Source organism: Saccostrea cucullata, unplaced genomic scaffold (genome assembly GCF_032062105.1).
Source record: "Saccostrea cucullata isolate Sc308-1 unplaced genomic scaffold, CSIRO_AGI_Scuc_v1 ctg643, whole genome shotgun sequence".
NCBI lineage: Eukaryota > Metazoa > Mollusca > Bivalvia > Ostreida > Ostreidae > Saccostrea > Saccostrea cuccullata.
In genome coordinates this window covers 59,522-74,974 of record NW_026918996.1, presented here as the reverse complement: position 1 = coordinate 74,974, position 15,453 = coordinate 59,522, and the positions used below count along the sequence as shown (strand labels likewise).

Genomic DNA, 15,453 nt, shown 5'->3' with positions numbered 1-15,453 from the left:
ATGGAATTTACTGGACATGCATTGAGTGATTTAAATTTGTGGAGGACATGGATTTTATAGACAAAGAAACAATAACATGAACAAGGGAAAAAAAGGAGTGAATGATTCCAAAGTTGCACATATTTGAACGGGATCCCATTTAAGAGTGGTTGTAAATGTAGTGATAGATTGGATAGACTTTGAACCACCTTCCTGTTACATGTATTGGTTTCATTATACAGGAGTGACAAAAACAACATTTATTTGAAGAACTAGTTAATTATCCATGCAGGATTTAATAAATTAATTGTGATTAACTCGTTATAATGGAAATAAAAAATGTCACAGAACTGGAATTCATATTGTGTAACTGATTAAAAAATAAGTGAATCGTAAATAATTTGCCAAATACGGCCAACGTTTGTCCATAAATAACTTTTGGGCCAACAAGAAGTTATACGTTGGGCCACTGTTGGACACCTTCATGGCAAGTTTTGTTGGTCTTAAATTTGGGCCAACAAATAAAACTGACAGAGGGCCAACGTAATTTTCACCGTTGGGCTGAAGAACGTAAGCTTGCTATCTGAAATTATGATTCGAAAAACCGAAGTCTGCACTACCAGAGGATGCTTGCATAATAAATATTACTTGCTATCATGCCAGGACACTGCTCAGTGCTGTTCTTTAGATCAAGATTTTAAAGTATATGCATATACGGTGTACATGTATATGATTAGAATATATTCCTTGTCCCTATACAGATTTTACCTGATCAAGTTTGACTTTTGTGATTTCGGAACGGGTTGAAATTGTTTGTGAAGTTTTAGAATGTAAAACACATTATTTCTTGAAAGATTAACATTTTATTTCCTGACAAACAAAAGGTTTTGAACCCCTTTAAAGAGATTTGAGTCTAGGTTATTTGGGAAGCTTCCAATCAGTTTTTCCTAGTCCAGTAGTTTTTGGGAAGGAAAGAAATTAAAATGAACTTGACGAATTTTTCACCAAGTTTTATAATTATCTTTCCTTGAAAATGGGATGGCCCTGTAAAAAACAATATTATGGCAAGTTTGTTTCAACTTTTTAAAGAAGAAATCGAAAATATGATAACGGGAAGAAGAATTTCTTCTTTATTAGGGCTGGGTATTGGCCCGAGATTTCGTATTGCGATATATTGTTTTCATTATATGTTTTATTTCAAATAAAATAAAAAATGATTGTTTACATGCAAATGTACATAACTATGATAGTTTGATTTCATTTAAGTTATGCTCTGAAATGTTCCCACAAAACAACTTCTGACTAACTGTTTGGCTTAAACAAACTTTCATGTAAAAACTTGCAATCTAGCCAATATATCATATTACAAAATCGTATTGCGATACGATATTTTTTGTATTCACTATATTATACCCATCTTTGATAAAGTATTGTTTGATTTTCAAAAGATTATATATGTAATTCTTATATATTAACTAGGTGAGAAGAGATGTACCCCCCGCCTCCCATATGATTATAACGACAAAGTCTAAGTTTTCAGTTTCCTCATCTCAATTCTCATACTAATTTGTAAACAATTTTATTAATATTGAAATGGTAAAGTATGTTTGAAAACTAGCAAACCATGGACACTGCCATTATATTCATAAGGGAGGCGGGGAATATTGCTCACAGTTAAAAAATGAAATTGTTAGAATTAATAGGTCAGTAAATATACAAGGGCAATAGTGGTGTATGAAATTTTTTTATAATTCTTATATAAATTATCTCAAAATTATTATAGAACAAAGAATTTAGTTATATATTTTCTACACAATTCAAAGACTTGAAGAAATTTGCAAATGTAAGTTAAATTAATAATAAGGGACTAAACTTTCAAAATATATCAAATAAATATGATTTAGCAAACAAACTATACTGAACTATGTTAGCTTTTAAAAAAGCTTCCAATCGAAGTACAGATTTGAGCCAAAAATCCGAAAAAGTATTTTTTCTCTCGAGCTCTCTCTTTGTAAACGATCAAAACTTTTTTGTTTTTGTATCATTTTGTATCTTTATGTGACAACTTTACTATATGTAAAAATAACATAAAATTGAATTTAAGAAAAGTAGAGGAAATTCGGATTAGCCAATATCCATCTCATTTAAATTATGAATGTCAATTTAATAGGCCCTATATGATAGTATCTTTTTATGCAAACAGAAAAAAAAAATCTGTATTTGAAGTGCTAGTAGGGATCGTATGATTGGCCACAGTAATTTTGAATTCTTGATGTGCAGGTAAAAGGTAATGACCTTGACCTGACATTGTCTCTAATATAAGACTGTCAAATTTAATCTCGGTGATACCACCACTTAGTGATATTGTCTTCTTGATTCTGTGAAAATTTCATTAATTTTTAAATACAAGAAAAATGAGAAGAATCCTACTTTAACACGTAAACCATATTTAAAATTGTGACGTTATCAATTGGCGTAATAAAATAATTATGAGTTCGGTCGTATTTTTCTTGCATATCTTATAAAAACAGTGAAAACTGAATCTAGCTGCAGAACTGTAGCGTTATGGTTATATACTAGTTGTTGATAAAGATTCCTGAATGACCCATCCTTTTGTGATTATCTCCACTTGCAGAGTCCTTTATTTGAAAATTAAGAATCCTTATCACCCAAGGTTGCTTTGTGCCAATTCTGGTTAAAATGAGAAAAAGTCAAGAATGTAAAAAAATTATGGATAGATAGAAAGACAGAGAGCAGATGGATGGATGCTGGACAACTGATGATCAGAAAAAATTAATTGTGCTTCCAAACTCATTGATAAGGAAAGCTCACTTGAGCTCCCAGCTCATCAATCAGAAAAGCTTTCAGCTCAGGTAAGCAAATGACTAATTATGGCTTTGCATGTTGTTCTTGAGAAGATAAATGGACTGAAATATAAAATTTTGATAGCTCATTGTAGAACTACCCTACCCCATGGGCCATGCTCTCAGCAAACTTGAAAAGATTTATGCCAATTTCTTTTTAAGTCAAAATTATCCAGTGTACATTAATTATAATTTACAATACAATGTATAACATTTACTGGCAGCTATTACATATAGCATTATGTGTTAATATTATAAACAACAGACTAACATATATTGCATCTGTCTTTATCGTATTTTCCTTACAAACTTTGAGTGCCTTTTTTCAGTTATGATCTTCACATGACAAATATTTAGCCTCAATTTTACATAAGAAAAATAACCAAAGACCAAAAACTTTAAATGATTGGTGTAAATCTATCTTGCAAAATTATTAAGGTACATTGATACTCTGCTAAGAGAGATAACTCTTAATGACACAAATGTCTATTATTCCCTTATGAATTTGTCAAGTTGAAGTACCTTTTTTTGTCAAATTTTGTCCCGCAAACCATGCTATAATTGTTTGTATTTTATTCAGCATATACATTTCCTTTGGAAAATCATAAAAGTTAAAGAAAATTTTCATTTAGTGAGCAGAGGGTTTATGAACCTTAATGATAATCTGCTATTAGAAATTAGAAAAAAAAAAATAAATAATACAATAATATTAAATTGATAATCAGAATTTGCAATTTCATAAATCATAATTGGTAAACTATTTGAAATTTTAAAAAAAGCAACTCTCAATGAATCAGTTCACCTCTTCACATCAATATCAATACTGAATGCCCACAATACATTTTTTTTCAAAATGTAAAGAAGAAAAAGTCCTCCAAAACTTTTCAGTATTAGTTGCAAATTATTTTGTACAGATTTATGACTTTTACTTGCACTTAAATATTTTTAAACATTGTCATGCAGTCTATAATTTATAAAACATAGTCATTATAAAATAATAACACATTGGGACATGCCTGACTGAATCGCACTTCGTTTTTGTTTTGCTGACCAAAAATGGCCAATTGTTTTTTGTCTGCTTGCTTTTTATTAATACACAATCAGCCTTTTATTTTATCCTGTATTTCTTTGTCTCTGTGTGTTCCATCACAAAACGGTGGATTCTTGGTTTGTTTACAGTTGCAGAGGAAGTAGGTTTTCTCCTCCTCCACTTCAAAAACTTTGGGCTGAAATTTCACCTTCGTCCATTTCCTTTGTGCCAGTGTCTTGTGTGTCCCATCACAGAGAGGCTGGAAAAAAGGAATTTAAGAAGACAATAAATAGAGACATTCAACCATATACTGTACAAGCAGAAATTTTAGGGAGGTTGCAATTTTGGCATTTATAGCCAGGTTGATGAGATTGCTAAAATCGAATATCGTTAACAATTTATTCTGCATTAGAGGTTATCATCATATTTTTATGCATCATAAAATTGCAAAATTAACTTCTCACCAAGATTGAGTAATTATTTTTTAAGGACAATTATTCTTGCTAAAAATTCATATATAAATGTAAAATTGGTCCAAATAACATGGTGCAAAAAAACTGTATACAGTGGTGTAAAATCTATCGACCTGTGAGTGTCCATAACCACATGAACACCAGTGGTATTTCTTTCCAGGCTTGAGGACAATCTTAGCAGGTTTTTTGTCGTAAACTTTCCCTGTGTTCTTTGCCACTTCATTGTAATACTCCTTCAGGACGGCACTCTCTGGATTATGTCCCTTGAAGAAATATTTATGGCGGACCACCATTAAACACTGTAAAGAATTGAAACGTCATGTTAAAGATGGAATTGCAGAGAAAACTACAACCTTCTAAATGATATCATGTACTGTCAAAGTAAGTAGTGAGGTAAAATAGTCATATCATACATGCACATCTTCTTGTGCCTATCCGGCAAGTCTGGATAAGCCCCTCAAATGTATTTAGTACATCATCAGATATTAAAACTTTATACAAAATGTGTTTGGTTGCTAAAAAGTATGTGATACACAGAGTTGAATGTCCCTTCTGTGGATATTTCAAGCATTAATACGTGTATTCAACCTTCAATGAAGACCCTCCAGCTACTGATAATTTAGAGGTCTCCCTACATTTATTTTAATGTGTATGGGGTTGTCATACTAGCACCTATGTTACACTTTCAATGATGTTTTCCACTTGTTGAAAGGTCCAAGAATTGATCATGTCTCTGGTCACAGGGTAGCCAAAGTGCTTACTGCTGGAGAGCATAAAACAAAGGGGATAGTTCATTACATCCCTTGTAATTCCTTCAAACTTAGCCATCCAGCGAGTGGCACAGTGGTTAAAGTTATCTCAGCAAGAATTGTAGAAACTAAAAATTCTGGTCTGGTTTCTCTTTAGATCGAATGTTCTATCGTTAAAATGATAGATGTTCCACAGACCCGGTTTGGTGAGGGCTTGTCCCGGAACACAGTTAGATTATTCTGACTAGTTTCTCGTATAAACTAAAAATTTTCGAAGCAAACTTCTATGTCCCTATGAATCTTGCTGAGATTATGGTTAGAGCAGAGTGAGAGTTGCAGAGTAAGGATCAAGTTGATCCTTTCTTCAAATATTAGAATCCTACTGCGTGGAGTCGGACATCGTAATAGGTCCTTCAGATGAGAAAGTTTAAACCAAGGTACTTTTTGCAGAAGGTGCTGACACGAAAAAGATCCTTCAATGGATTTGAGTGCCGGGTTTTGATCTAAATATTCTGAGCCTTCTACAGGCAAGTGGTGACGTCTCGATATGAGTGGAAAAATTTCGAAAGGATCGTTAAACAAACAAAAAAACGTTCAAGCAAATCAAATGAACATATTTTTAAAACTCAAGCTTGCATATTTTCAAAAATTACCGTGTAAGATCGGCGAAAACACAAAAAGTTTTTCAAGGGCAGCAAATTTTTGATGGAGAGCGCCATTGTTATAGTTCTGCAGTGAATCTTTCTAGTTTTCAGAAATAGATTTCAAACCTATTTTAAAAACAACTACAAATATTTCATAGTTATGAAGTTTTCACAAATATCACACTTTGAATATTGCTATGATTTTGATTTGGTTTTATTTTCTTTATCAATTTCGGTTTTCACGAACAGAGAACCAGTTTATTCCGCGCGTTCCTGATTTGTTAGGGAGATACTAAAGACCTGACCTACTAAAGACCTGACTGACCTGACCAATATAAAATTCGTCAAAATCACTATTTTAAGACCAATTATCATATTTTTTAGGATTTTTTCTTGATAAGAACATAAAATTAAGTTAAATAAATATTAATATACATATTTTTACCATATTTATTGCTATTTATCTGTTCATTTCATAGAAATGTAATGACCTGACCAAATATGAATTGACCTGACCAAAACCAAAATCATCAATAATAGTTATATTTATTAAATATTTGATAAGTTTTAAAAACAATTCTTCATTATAATGGTTAATACTTTGGATAAAATGGTTTTAGAAACATTTTTACCTCAAGTCATTGAATTTTAATGACCTGACCTAATATGAAATGACCTGACCAAATATGAATTGACCTGACCAAAACCAAAATCATCAATAATAGTTATATTTTTAAAATACATGTATTTGATAAGTTTTAAAGAATTATCTTCATTATAATGGCTAATACTTTGGATGAAATGGTCTTAGTATCATTTTTTTACCTCAATTATTAGTTTACAAACTAACAAAAGCAAAATTAACAAAAGGAATTTTAATGACCTGACCAAAAATGAAATGGCCTGATCGAATAAAAATCATTGATAATAGCTTTTATTTTTAAATATCAGATACATTTTAGAAAATATTCTTCATTATGATGTTTAATACTTTTGGTAAAATTTAAATGCTTCTAGAAACAGTTTTACCAAAGTTATCAGTATATCATCATGAACATGAAAGTTTAATTTAATGACCTGACCAATTAAAATTAAAGAAATGACCTGACCAAATAGAAATCATTAATGATAACTACCTTTTTTTTTAAATATAAGATACAATATAGAAGATATTTTTCATTGAAATGTTTCATAATATTATTTGAGATAAAAATGCTTTTAAAAACAGAAATATTTAATTGATAAATTATAATTAAAAGTATTTTTTATGAACATAAAATATAAAAATCATGTTAAATCTAATATGTTATAGCATTATTAATAAATTATATTAAATGATCTTACAACAACTCTATCTATATAGAGACTATCGATACTAAAGACCTGACCAATCATATGATTGTCTTGATATGAAATTTTTATTTTAATAAGCTTTTTAAAAGCTTGATCTATAATCATGATAATTGTTTAACATTACATTTAACATTTTCAACAATGAACACTTGGTTAAATCTACAATTTATTTTACAACTTGGTCAATTTTTATTTATTTTGTTTTATTTTGCTTAATTTGTTTGATAGAGAAAATATATCTCAAAAGATAATTGAATTTTAATCAGTATAATAATGAAGTTTAATGTTTACTAGTATTATACAAGTAGTCTAAACAAGGGATAGTGAGAGGTAATTGTTAAACAAACAACATGGGTCAGTGCCCCTTTTGACACTTCTATCACAGTAACATTGGAATCAACAATGTAGCTGGGGAAACAGTAGTTAATCCATTTCATTTCAATTTTTAGAAAAGATTTCTGTATGAATATTATATTTAAATCAAATCAAAATAAAATACCCAAGAATTATTAGAAAGAAGGATTAAATTAGAAACTTTTACCATTATAGAAATTGTAAAATTTAACAGTTTGAAAGCCATATATGGCGTAACTGATCAAAAAAATATATTTTTGAAAAATATAAAAGTAAGTCAAGAAATATAGTTAATACATTTAAATTTTTCATAAAACTTTTCATACAATTTTGAACACGGAGAACACATCGTTTAATCTAATAATACGATTTTATCTTCTCTGTATTGTGTTATTTAAATCTTTTGTATTTTCTTCCGAGTCCGAGAAAATTCGAGAATCCAAATTAAATTGTGATATATTTTAAACACAATTGACTTAGATTTTGTAATTTACGGAAAAGTTTTATCTTTATATAAAGTAAAGATACCATTAATAAGTTCTTATAATCTTAGTCTAATAATTTTCATTGTAAATACGCCATATATGGCTTTATAAATTTCATCATTTTTAATTTGAATTTAGAATTTTTTTTTTTTGAAAATGTGTATTTTTGTTTCTTTCATAAATTAAAAAAACACGAATACAGTAATACACAGATATCACAGCCTAAATACATGTAACATGTTTAAATTCAAATTAAATAATCAATGTTTATAATTCGTTTGTCTGCATAAGGGTTACAACGACACAGATTTAATCTTAATAATCCAAATTTTTGAAAACATATTGGACGATGTGAAAAAAGATAAAAATAATATTTACTAGTAAAGTCTAGTATATTTTTATAAAATACATGTATCTTAATATATAACAGTGCTACTGAATCTTATATACTCAATAATTTTGGTTATTACACTCATAAATGCAAAATTAAATTTAAAAAAAAAAATAGATATAAATCAATTGAATAAAATTGTAGTGTCAGGTCTTTAGTACATGTATACAGACATGGTTGGTCAGGTCTTTAGTAGAAATGGTCGGTCAGGTCATTCATATAGACACGTGGTTGGTCAGGTCTTTAGTAGGTAGAGTTGGTAAGATCTTTAATAGCATTGGACATGGCCATGCAGTCAGGTCATTGCAATATATTGTTGTAATGTCACCAATATTTTTCAAATGCTTGAAAAAAGATTAAGTATAATTTTTAAATTGTATGAGTATTAAATTCTTTAATTATAGTTTGTGAAAATTCACATATGTATATAAATTTATTCAGGCAGTTTGCTTGGTCAGGTCAATGCATTTTTTTATGTACTAGTTCATATTAAAGTATACTGTTCATAAATGTGTGTTTTTATGTCTGAAGTGTTTAATTAATTAAATACTATCATACAATCAATTATGATATAAACATAAAGTATTAAATATTTAAAGAAAGATTAAGATTTTAAGTGATTTTAATTTGGTCTGGTCATTTCATATTCGGTCAGGTCATTAAAATTCCATGATATAAACTTATAATTGAGGTAAAAAATGTTTCTAAAATCATTTTATCTAAATTATTAACCGTTATAATGCAGAAAATCTTTTAAAACATATCAAAATATTAAAAAATATAACTATTATTGATGATTTTGGTTTTGGTCAGGTCAATTCATATTTGGTCAGGTCATTACATTTCCATGAAATTAACAGATAAATAACAATGAATATGGTAAAAATGTGTATATTAGTATTTATTTAACTTAATTTCACATTATTATCAAGAAAATATCCTAAAAAGTATAATAATTGATCTTAAAATAGTAATTTTTGATGAATTTTAGGTTGGTCAGGTCAGTCAGGTCTTTAGTAGGTCAGGTCTTTAGTATTTCCCGATTTGTTACCATCTTCACATAGCGACCACATAGTAACCGCGGAACAAGGTGTAAAGAAAACACTTGCGTTAGAGTTTTATGTTGATCGAAGGACAAGATGAGCCAAAGACAGGTTTTGCAAGGTAAAAAACTTTAAAGTAATAGAAAATTTTACAATTATCTAAGTATCTTTATGCTATGTTTTTTCTGCAAATTAAATTTTAATCAGCTCTCTCCCATACTTAAAATAGGTCTAGAATGGTTTCATATCCTCAAAACAAGGGGTTTACCATCGAAATTTATGCAAATTGCATAAATATTATATGATTCAACCAACAAAATGCGGAATTCTACGCAATTAAATGCTTAATTGATTATTTTTTATGAAAATGAGATGAGAAAAAAATTTGCCAGTGCAAGACTTGTTACAGTGCATTTTTTACATGTTATAGATTGTTTAAGGTATTTTTGAAGATATTGTCAAATGAAAACTTAAATTTTTCAAACTGGTTTTTGTGGGTTTTTTTCATGTTTTTATCCATTTATTGATTAATTTATAGCTGATGATATAGAACATATGAACTACATGTGTATTATATGCAAGCAATGTAATGTTTTCTGTTCAATAAAAAATATATTTTACCTTCTTGTAAATCAGTTGAAATTTCAACATTTGGAAAAAAACGTTATTACCTAGTCCCTCCAAAAGAATGAATTATGCCTTCCACTAAGTTCTAGTGTAGCATCTGGCTGAATGTTGCCAGCTAGCTGACATACAATATTCAAAAAAAAAAAAAAAATTGGGACTGCCAGTATAGTGTTCATGCACTCACTATTCAGGACCAGTTATATCTGTTTGTATAAAACATTCAGTAAAATATGATAATATGATATTGCATGTATTTGCATATAACTGAAAATTGTCACCCCTCAAAAACCATTCTTCACCTGGGCTATATATGATATCTTCACTCAAGTTCACTGACAAAAGTTTCATGCAGTATAAATTTTACAAACAAATGCAATATTTATTTTATAATGTAGACCTGAACTATTTTTTCCATTGCAGTTTTTGAGCAGTATCAGAAGGCTAGAACAGGATTTGTTCAGACTGTAGCAGAGTTAGCCAGCAGGCCCCAGAACATCGAAACCCTTCAGAATGCTGGAGTTATGTCCCTTCTCCGACCACTCCTACTGGACATTGTACCAACCATTCAGCAGACAGCTGCCCTGGCCCTCGGCCGATTGGCCAATTACAACGATGATCTGGCAGAGGCTGTAGTGAAGGGAGACATCCTACCCCAGCTTGTCTACTCCCTGGCTGAACAAAATGTAAGATTATTAATTAATTAAATAAAAATTACTTTACATCATATATACATGTGACAACATGCACTATAACATTATTTTTATAAGTTTCTACATCTTCAATTGAACATATATTTAAAAAAAACTCAAAAAACTTTTTTAAAACTCATTTTAAACAAATCCAAATTTTTTTTTTCAGAGGTTCTACAAAAAGGCAGCAGCATTTGTTTTGAGAGCAGTAGCCAAACACTCCCCTCAGCTGGCCCAGTCTGTAGTTGACTGTGGGGCCCTGGACGCTCTAGTCATATGTCTAGAAGAGTTTGACCCGGGGGTTAAGGAGTCAGCTGCCTGGGCACTGGGATATATAGCTCGTCACAACGCAGGTTAATAAATACAGCTAGGTCACATTGATATGAGCTTCAATACAATCTATGTACTGTACAGCAAGTTAATTTGATACCATTTTATCTGTTCTTTCTGTAAAAGGCAGAATTCAGGAAATCAGGCCTTGATGTCTTTTAAAATCTTTTCTTTTAATTTCATGAAAAATTGGTATCAACGAAGTTATGTGGATAGAATATTGTTCCAAGTAATTTTTTTTTCTTAAATTAATATAAATTTAAGCATTTATACATGTAAGTGTATTTATCAGGAAGAGAGCATTAATGAGAAATTAATTTACTAACATTTTCCTCTCTCTCCGTTAGAGCTAGCCCAGGCTGTTGTGGATGCCGGGGCAGTCCCCCTCCTTGTTCTGTGTATCCAGGAACCAGAACTCTCCCTGAAGAGGATCGCAGCCTCGGCCCTTAGTGACATCTGTAAACATTCCCCCGAGCTGGCACAGACTGTGGTCGATGCAGGAGCCATTGCTCATCTAGCTCAAATGATTCTCAATCCCGATGCTAAACTCAAGGTAAGTATTTGAAAGATGTTTTCTTACAATTGACATGTGGTTTTTCTGTAATTTTAGTACTGGGTACAAGCTTAATTTTCTACAAATTGTCAGTAGATATTTTCCAGTGGAGTTTTTTAAGTAAGAGAGGCCCTTCAATTATACTGTAAATCAGTAAATTTAAAGATATGAAATTATTCTAATTATTTAAAAAAAAACCTTGATTTATTCTTTTTTGACTTTTTTTCCCACAGCGTCAAGTTTTCTCCGCTCTGAGTCAGATTTCCAAACACTCTGTTGACCTAGCAGAAATGGTCGTGGAAGCTGAAATTTTCCCGGCTGTTCTGACCTGCCTGAAGGATCCAGATGAGTACGTGAAGAAAAATGTCGCCACCTTGATCCGAGAAATTGCTAAACACACTCCTGAGGTAAGAGATTGTTTTAAGTTGAAAAACTGTAATATATATTATTTAGAAGTAACATTTTTGATCTAATGTCTAAATTGGCAGAAATTCTTTTAACTAAATGATGGTTACTCATTATTAATCATTAGCAAATTTATGTTCAATAATTTTTCAATGAATCAGACATTCATTTGTGCTCTCCAGTTATTCAATTATGCATGTAACTTGTATACCTGTATAGTGTATATTATCAAAGGATGAACATAGAAAAAAATCACTATAGACTAAATTTCATCCTTTGTTGCACTTGACAATGCATAATAATATTAAATTGGGTCCTGATTTAGTAAATTAAAACCAATCTTTTTTGTATGATGCAGTTGGCTCAGCTGATTGTGAATGCAGGAGGTGTGGCTGCAGTTGTAGATTACGTCGGAGAATCTAAAGGAAATATACGACTTCCTGGAATCATGATGCTGGGATACGTAGCAGCTCACTCCGAAAATCTGGCCATGGCAGTTATTGTATCTAAGGTAAATGGAATTAAATGAAACAACCTCAAATTTTGCTGATTATAAGCCCAAGGTTTGAAGTCTGCTTCAGTTCAGATGCAATGAAATGTTCATATTTATTTAAAAAAAAAAGCTTTTTATCATAGGTTTAAATTTTGTGTCATATGACCACAAACTCAATATTATGATTATTTTGACTAACTGCATGTTTAAATACTGAATGAAGATTTTAAGGGAGGTAACTCTTCATTTCTCTAGTACACTCTGATGTTGAAAATGGGGAAAATATGGATGCATGATTTTTGTTTCTTTAAAAAATTTGATAACTACAAACATTTTGTAAGTAACTGCTAAATATTAAAAGAAAAATCAAAGAAGGGTATACAGGCCTATTATATGTACTAATTATCGAAAAAGGGGGTATGCAGTGTCGTTAAATGTTGGAATTAAATAGCTTCATAACAGCTTTCCTCCATTCTGAGTTTGTTTATATTGTTTCTATATAATTTTTCAGGGAGTAGTTCAGCTTGCCATTGCTTTATCCGAGGAACCAGAAGACCACATACAAGCCGCGGCGGCCTGGGCGTTAGGACAGATAGGTCGTCACACTCCAGAACACGCCAAGGCGGTGGCGGTCGCTAACGTGTTACCCAAATTACTTCAGTGTTACCTCAGAGCAGATGCTTCAGAAGATCTCCAGACAAAGGTCAGTAGGTCAAAAGGTCAAGGTCATTTTGAAGCAAAAGAAATATGGCTAATTAAATGTGAATTAAGTAATAATGAATTTATTTTTCTTTAAAAATCCTTACTATGTTGATGTCATTCAAATTGCATAGATTTCAATGATTTTACAATTTTTCATGAATTCTAGTTGTCTTTATGTAAGAATGATTAAGTTTTTATTGAAATTTGTGAATTGTAACTATGTGATATGTCTATCTAAATACAGAGCAAAAAGGCCCTAAAGAACATCCTCCAGAAATGTGTCCATCTCCCCGCACTAGAACCCCTTCTCCACGATGCACCACCAAATATCCTCAAACACGTTGTCGGACAGTTCAGCAAAGTTTTACCACACGACTCCAAAGCCAGGCGTCTCTTTGTCACGAGTGCCGGACTTAAAAAGATACAAGAAATCAAGGCAGAACCCGGCTCAGCCCTGGCAGAATACATCAACACAATTAATAACTGCTACCCAGAAGAAATTGTCAAGTACGTACTTCATATTTGTAAAGTGCAGAGTTTTTTTGTAACTTTACATAGCAGATTGATTTTTTTATACTTACTGGAACTTTAATTAGAGCTACAGGGCTGTCCCTAAGACACGGGGAATTTCCCCGCCTATAATGACATAAACCTCTGGTTATTCTGGTGTTTCAATTTACCCTCTTTTAAAGGAGGGACCCCAAATCCCGGGGACTTTTTTTTTTCTCCTTCATTTTCAATTCTTAGGGACAACCCTGCAGCTAGACAAAAGGTTTAAACTGCATTAAATTTAAAAACTTAAAATTCTTGATGACTGTGAAACTGATCTAGAAATTCTTCCAGCTTTGCAAATTAACTTTATCTTCACAAGATTCAAAAATAAATTTGATATCAATCTGTTTCTGACCTAGAAAAATAATATATCCTTAGTGGACTATAGTGAATTCATTAAATAAAAATGCCAAAGCAAAGTTATGATTTTTGTAACAGAATATTTGTTATTTTGTGAAACTAAATTTTCAATACTGCAATGTTGCGAATTTCGTAATTTATTCATAATTTTGTGTTTTATTTGTAGATACTACTCCCCTGGATATTCCGACACCCTGCTAGAGAGAGTAGAACAATACCAGCCCAGTAAATAAACAATCTAACACCGCAAGTGCAAAAAAAAGGACACAAGTGCAAAAAGGACGCTTTAATTTGAATGTGACAAAACTGTGACAGCCAAGGATTGAAGTTTTTCTTTACTTTCTAGAGATCTATACTTCAATTGCATTTATATTTAGGAGTTTGATGAGAATTTATGAAATTTAATTTGAAAAACTTACAAATTTATAATAATCAAAATTTACATATTGAGTTCATATTATAGTATGCTCCTTGAAATTATAAGGAAATGTATATTCCACTTGCACAGACATGTATGAGTGAAATTTAGTTCAATTTAATTTAAAAAAGAAGGGAGGGGGTAAAGATTTAATAATTCCGTTTTATTACTCAAACTGTGAATGAATATTTTATTACTCAAACTGTGAATGAATAAAGAAAACAACCTTATGAAAGAGGAATTTTCAAAATAGAAAATGAGATGTTTAAGTTTATCTACATAACTTTTTCAATATCAATATTGCTTAATTAAATGTTTATATAATGATACTTCAGGCAAAACTATTATACCGTTTACTATTTGTTACAAAATAAATATTTATTACAAAATTAAGAACTGTCATTTTTATTGCACCCAAATTTGGAGGTTTTGAGGACATTTGGTACACATGTCCTAGGAATTTGCTTTTTCTCCATGTTTATTCTTAAAATCACAGCTTTAACCTTCATGATTTGCCTTGACTTTTAAAAAACTGCTGCTGTGGCTTTTATTTTTCATTTGTGTATTTATTCCTTAAATTTCTTACATGATCCTTTCTTGCCAGTAATTTTAACCTTGACTATGACCTCAGAGGGCGTTTTTGTACATGTATCATTGGCAGATAAGAGAAGGACAGACAAAACAGCCCAGTCAATTTCCCATGCAATATGTCAAACTAATTTCACACCGATATTATTTTATGATAACTGAAATCCCATTCCAACAAAATATTTAAAGTAAAAGAAAATGTAATGAAGGGAAACAAGTACATCAGAGTATTAGGCATGATTTTAAATCATCTGTGGGAATTATTTTAGAAAATTAAGGGGCATAACTGAAAAATCACAATATTTTGCTAATATTGGAAAATTCCATGCCTGATAGGGGAACTAGACTATTGAAATTGACATTGTCGGCTT

General features: G+C 30.9%; 2 protein-coding genes across 2 annotated transcripts; one reads left to right on the top strand and one right to left on the bottom strand.

Annotated features, from left to right (window-relative positions):
• Positions 1-3,044: 3,044 nt before the first annotated feature.
• On the bottom strand, positions 3,045-5,840 carry LOC134276875 (CDGSH iron-sulfur domain-containing protein 3, mitochondrial-like). Its single transcript, XM_062759161.1, has 3 exons — positions 5,749-5,840; positions 4,460-4,645; positions 3,045-4,132 (listed from the first exon to the last, which is right to left on the bottom strand). Exons 1-3 carry the CDS (start codon positions 5,812-5,814, stop codon positions 3,944-3,946), a joined length of 441 nt encoding a protein of 146 aa, XP_062615145.1. The 5' UTR covers positions 5,815-5,840; the 3' UTR covers positions 3,045-3,943.
• Positions 5,841-9,364: 3,524 nt separating this feature from the next.
• LOC134276960 (sperm-associated antigen 6) lies at positions 9,365-14,890 on the top strand. The gene is made up of 9 exons (XM_062759250.1): positions 9,365-9,486; positions 10,413-10,675; positions 10,851-11,034; positions 11,359-11,564; positions 11,798-11,971; positions 12,328-12,480; positions 12,974-13,165; positions 13,409-13,671; positions 14,243-14,890. The coding sequence occupies exons 1-9, from the start codon at positions 9,462-9,464 to the stop codon at positions 14,307-14,309; spliced, it is 1,527 nt and encodes a 508-aa protein (XP_062615234.1). The 5' UTR covers positions 9,365-9,461; the 3' UTR covers positions 14,310-14,890.
• Positions 14,891-15,453: the final 563 nt, after the last annotated feature.

Bases quoted from the DNA above. Each gene is read 5' to 3' on its own strand.
- LOC134276960 (XM_062759250.1), top strand. From the start codon at position 9,462: ATGAGCCAAAGACAGGTTTTGCAAG. The intron at 11,035-11,358 runs GTTAATAAATAC...TCTCTCCGTTAG, and splicing joins TATAGCTCGTCACAACGCAG to AGCTAGCCCAGGCTGTTGTG. The intron at 11,565-11,797 runs GTAAGTATTTGA...TTTTTCCCACAG, and splicing joins ATCCCGATGCTAAACTCAAG to CGTCAAGTTTTCTCCGCTCT.
- LOC134276875 (XM_062759161.1), bottom strand. From the start codon at position 5,814: ATGGCGCTCTCCATCAAAAATTTGCTGCCCTTGAAAAACTTTTTGTGT. The intron at 4,646-5,748 runs GTAATTTTTGAA...AATTCTTTACAG, and splicing joins GTTTTCGCCGATCTTACACG to TGTTTAATGGTGGTCCGCCA. The intron at 4,133-4,459 runs GTCGATAGATTT...CCTTTTTTCCAG, and splicing joins GTGGTTATGGACACTCACAG to CCTCTCTGTGATGGGACACA.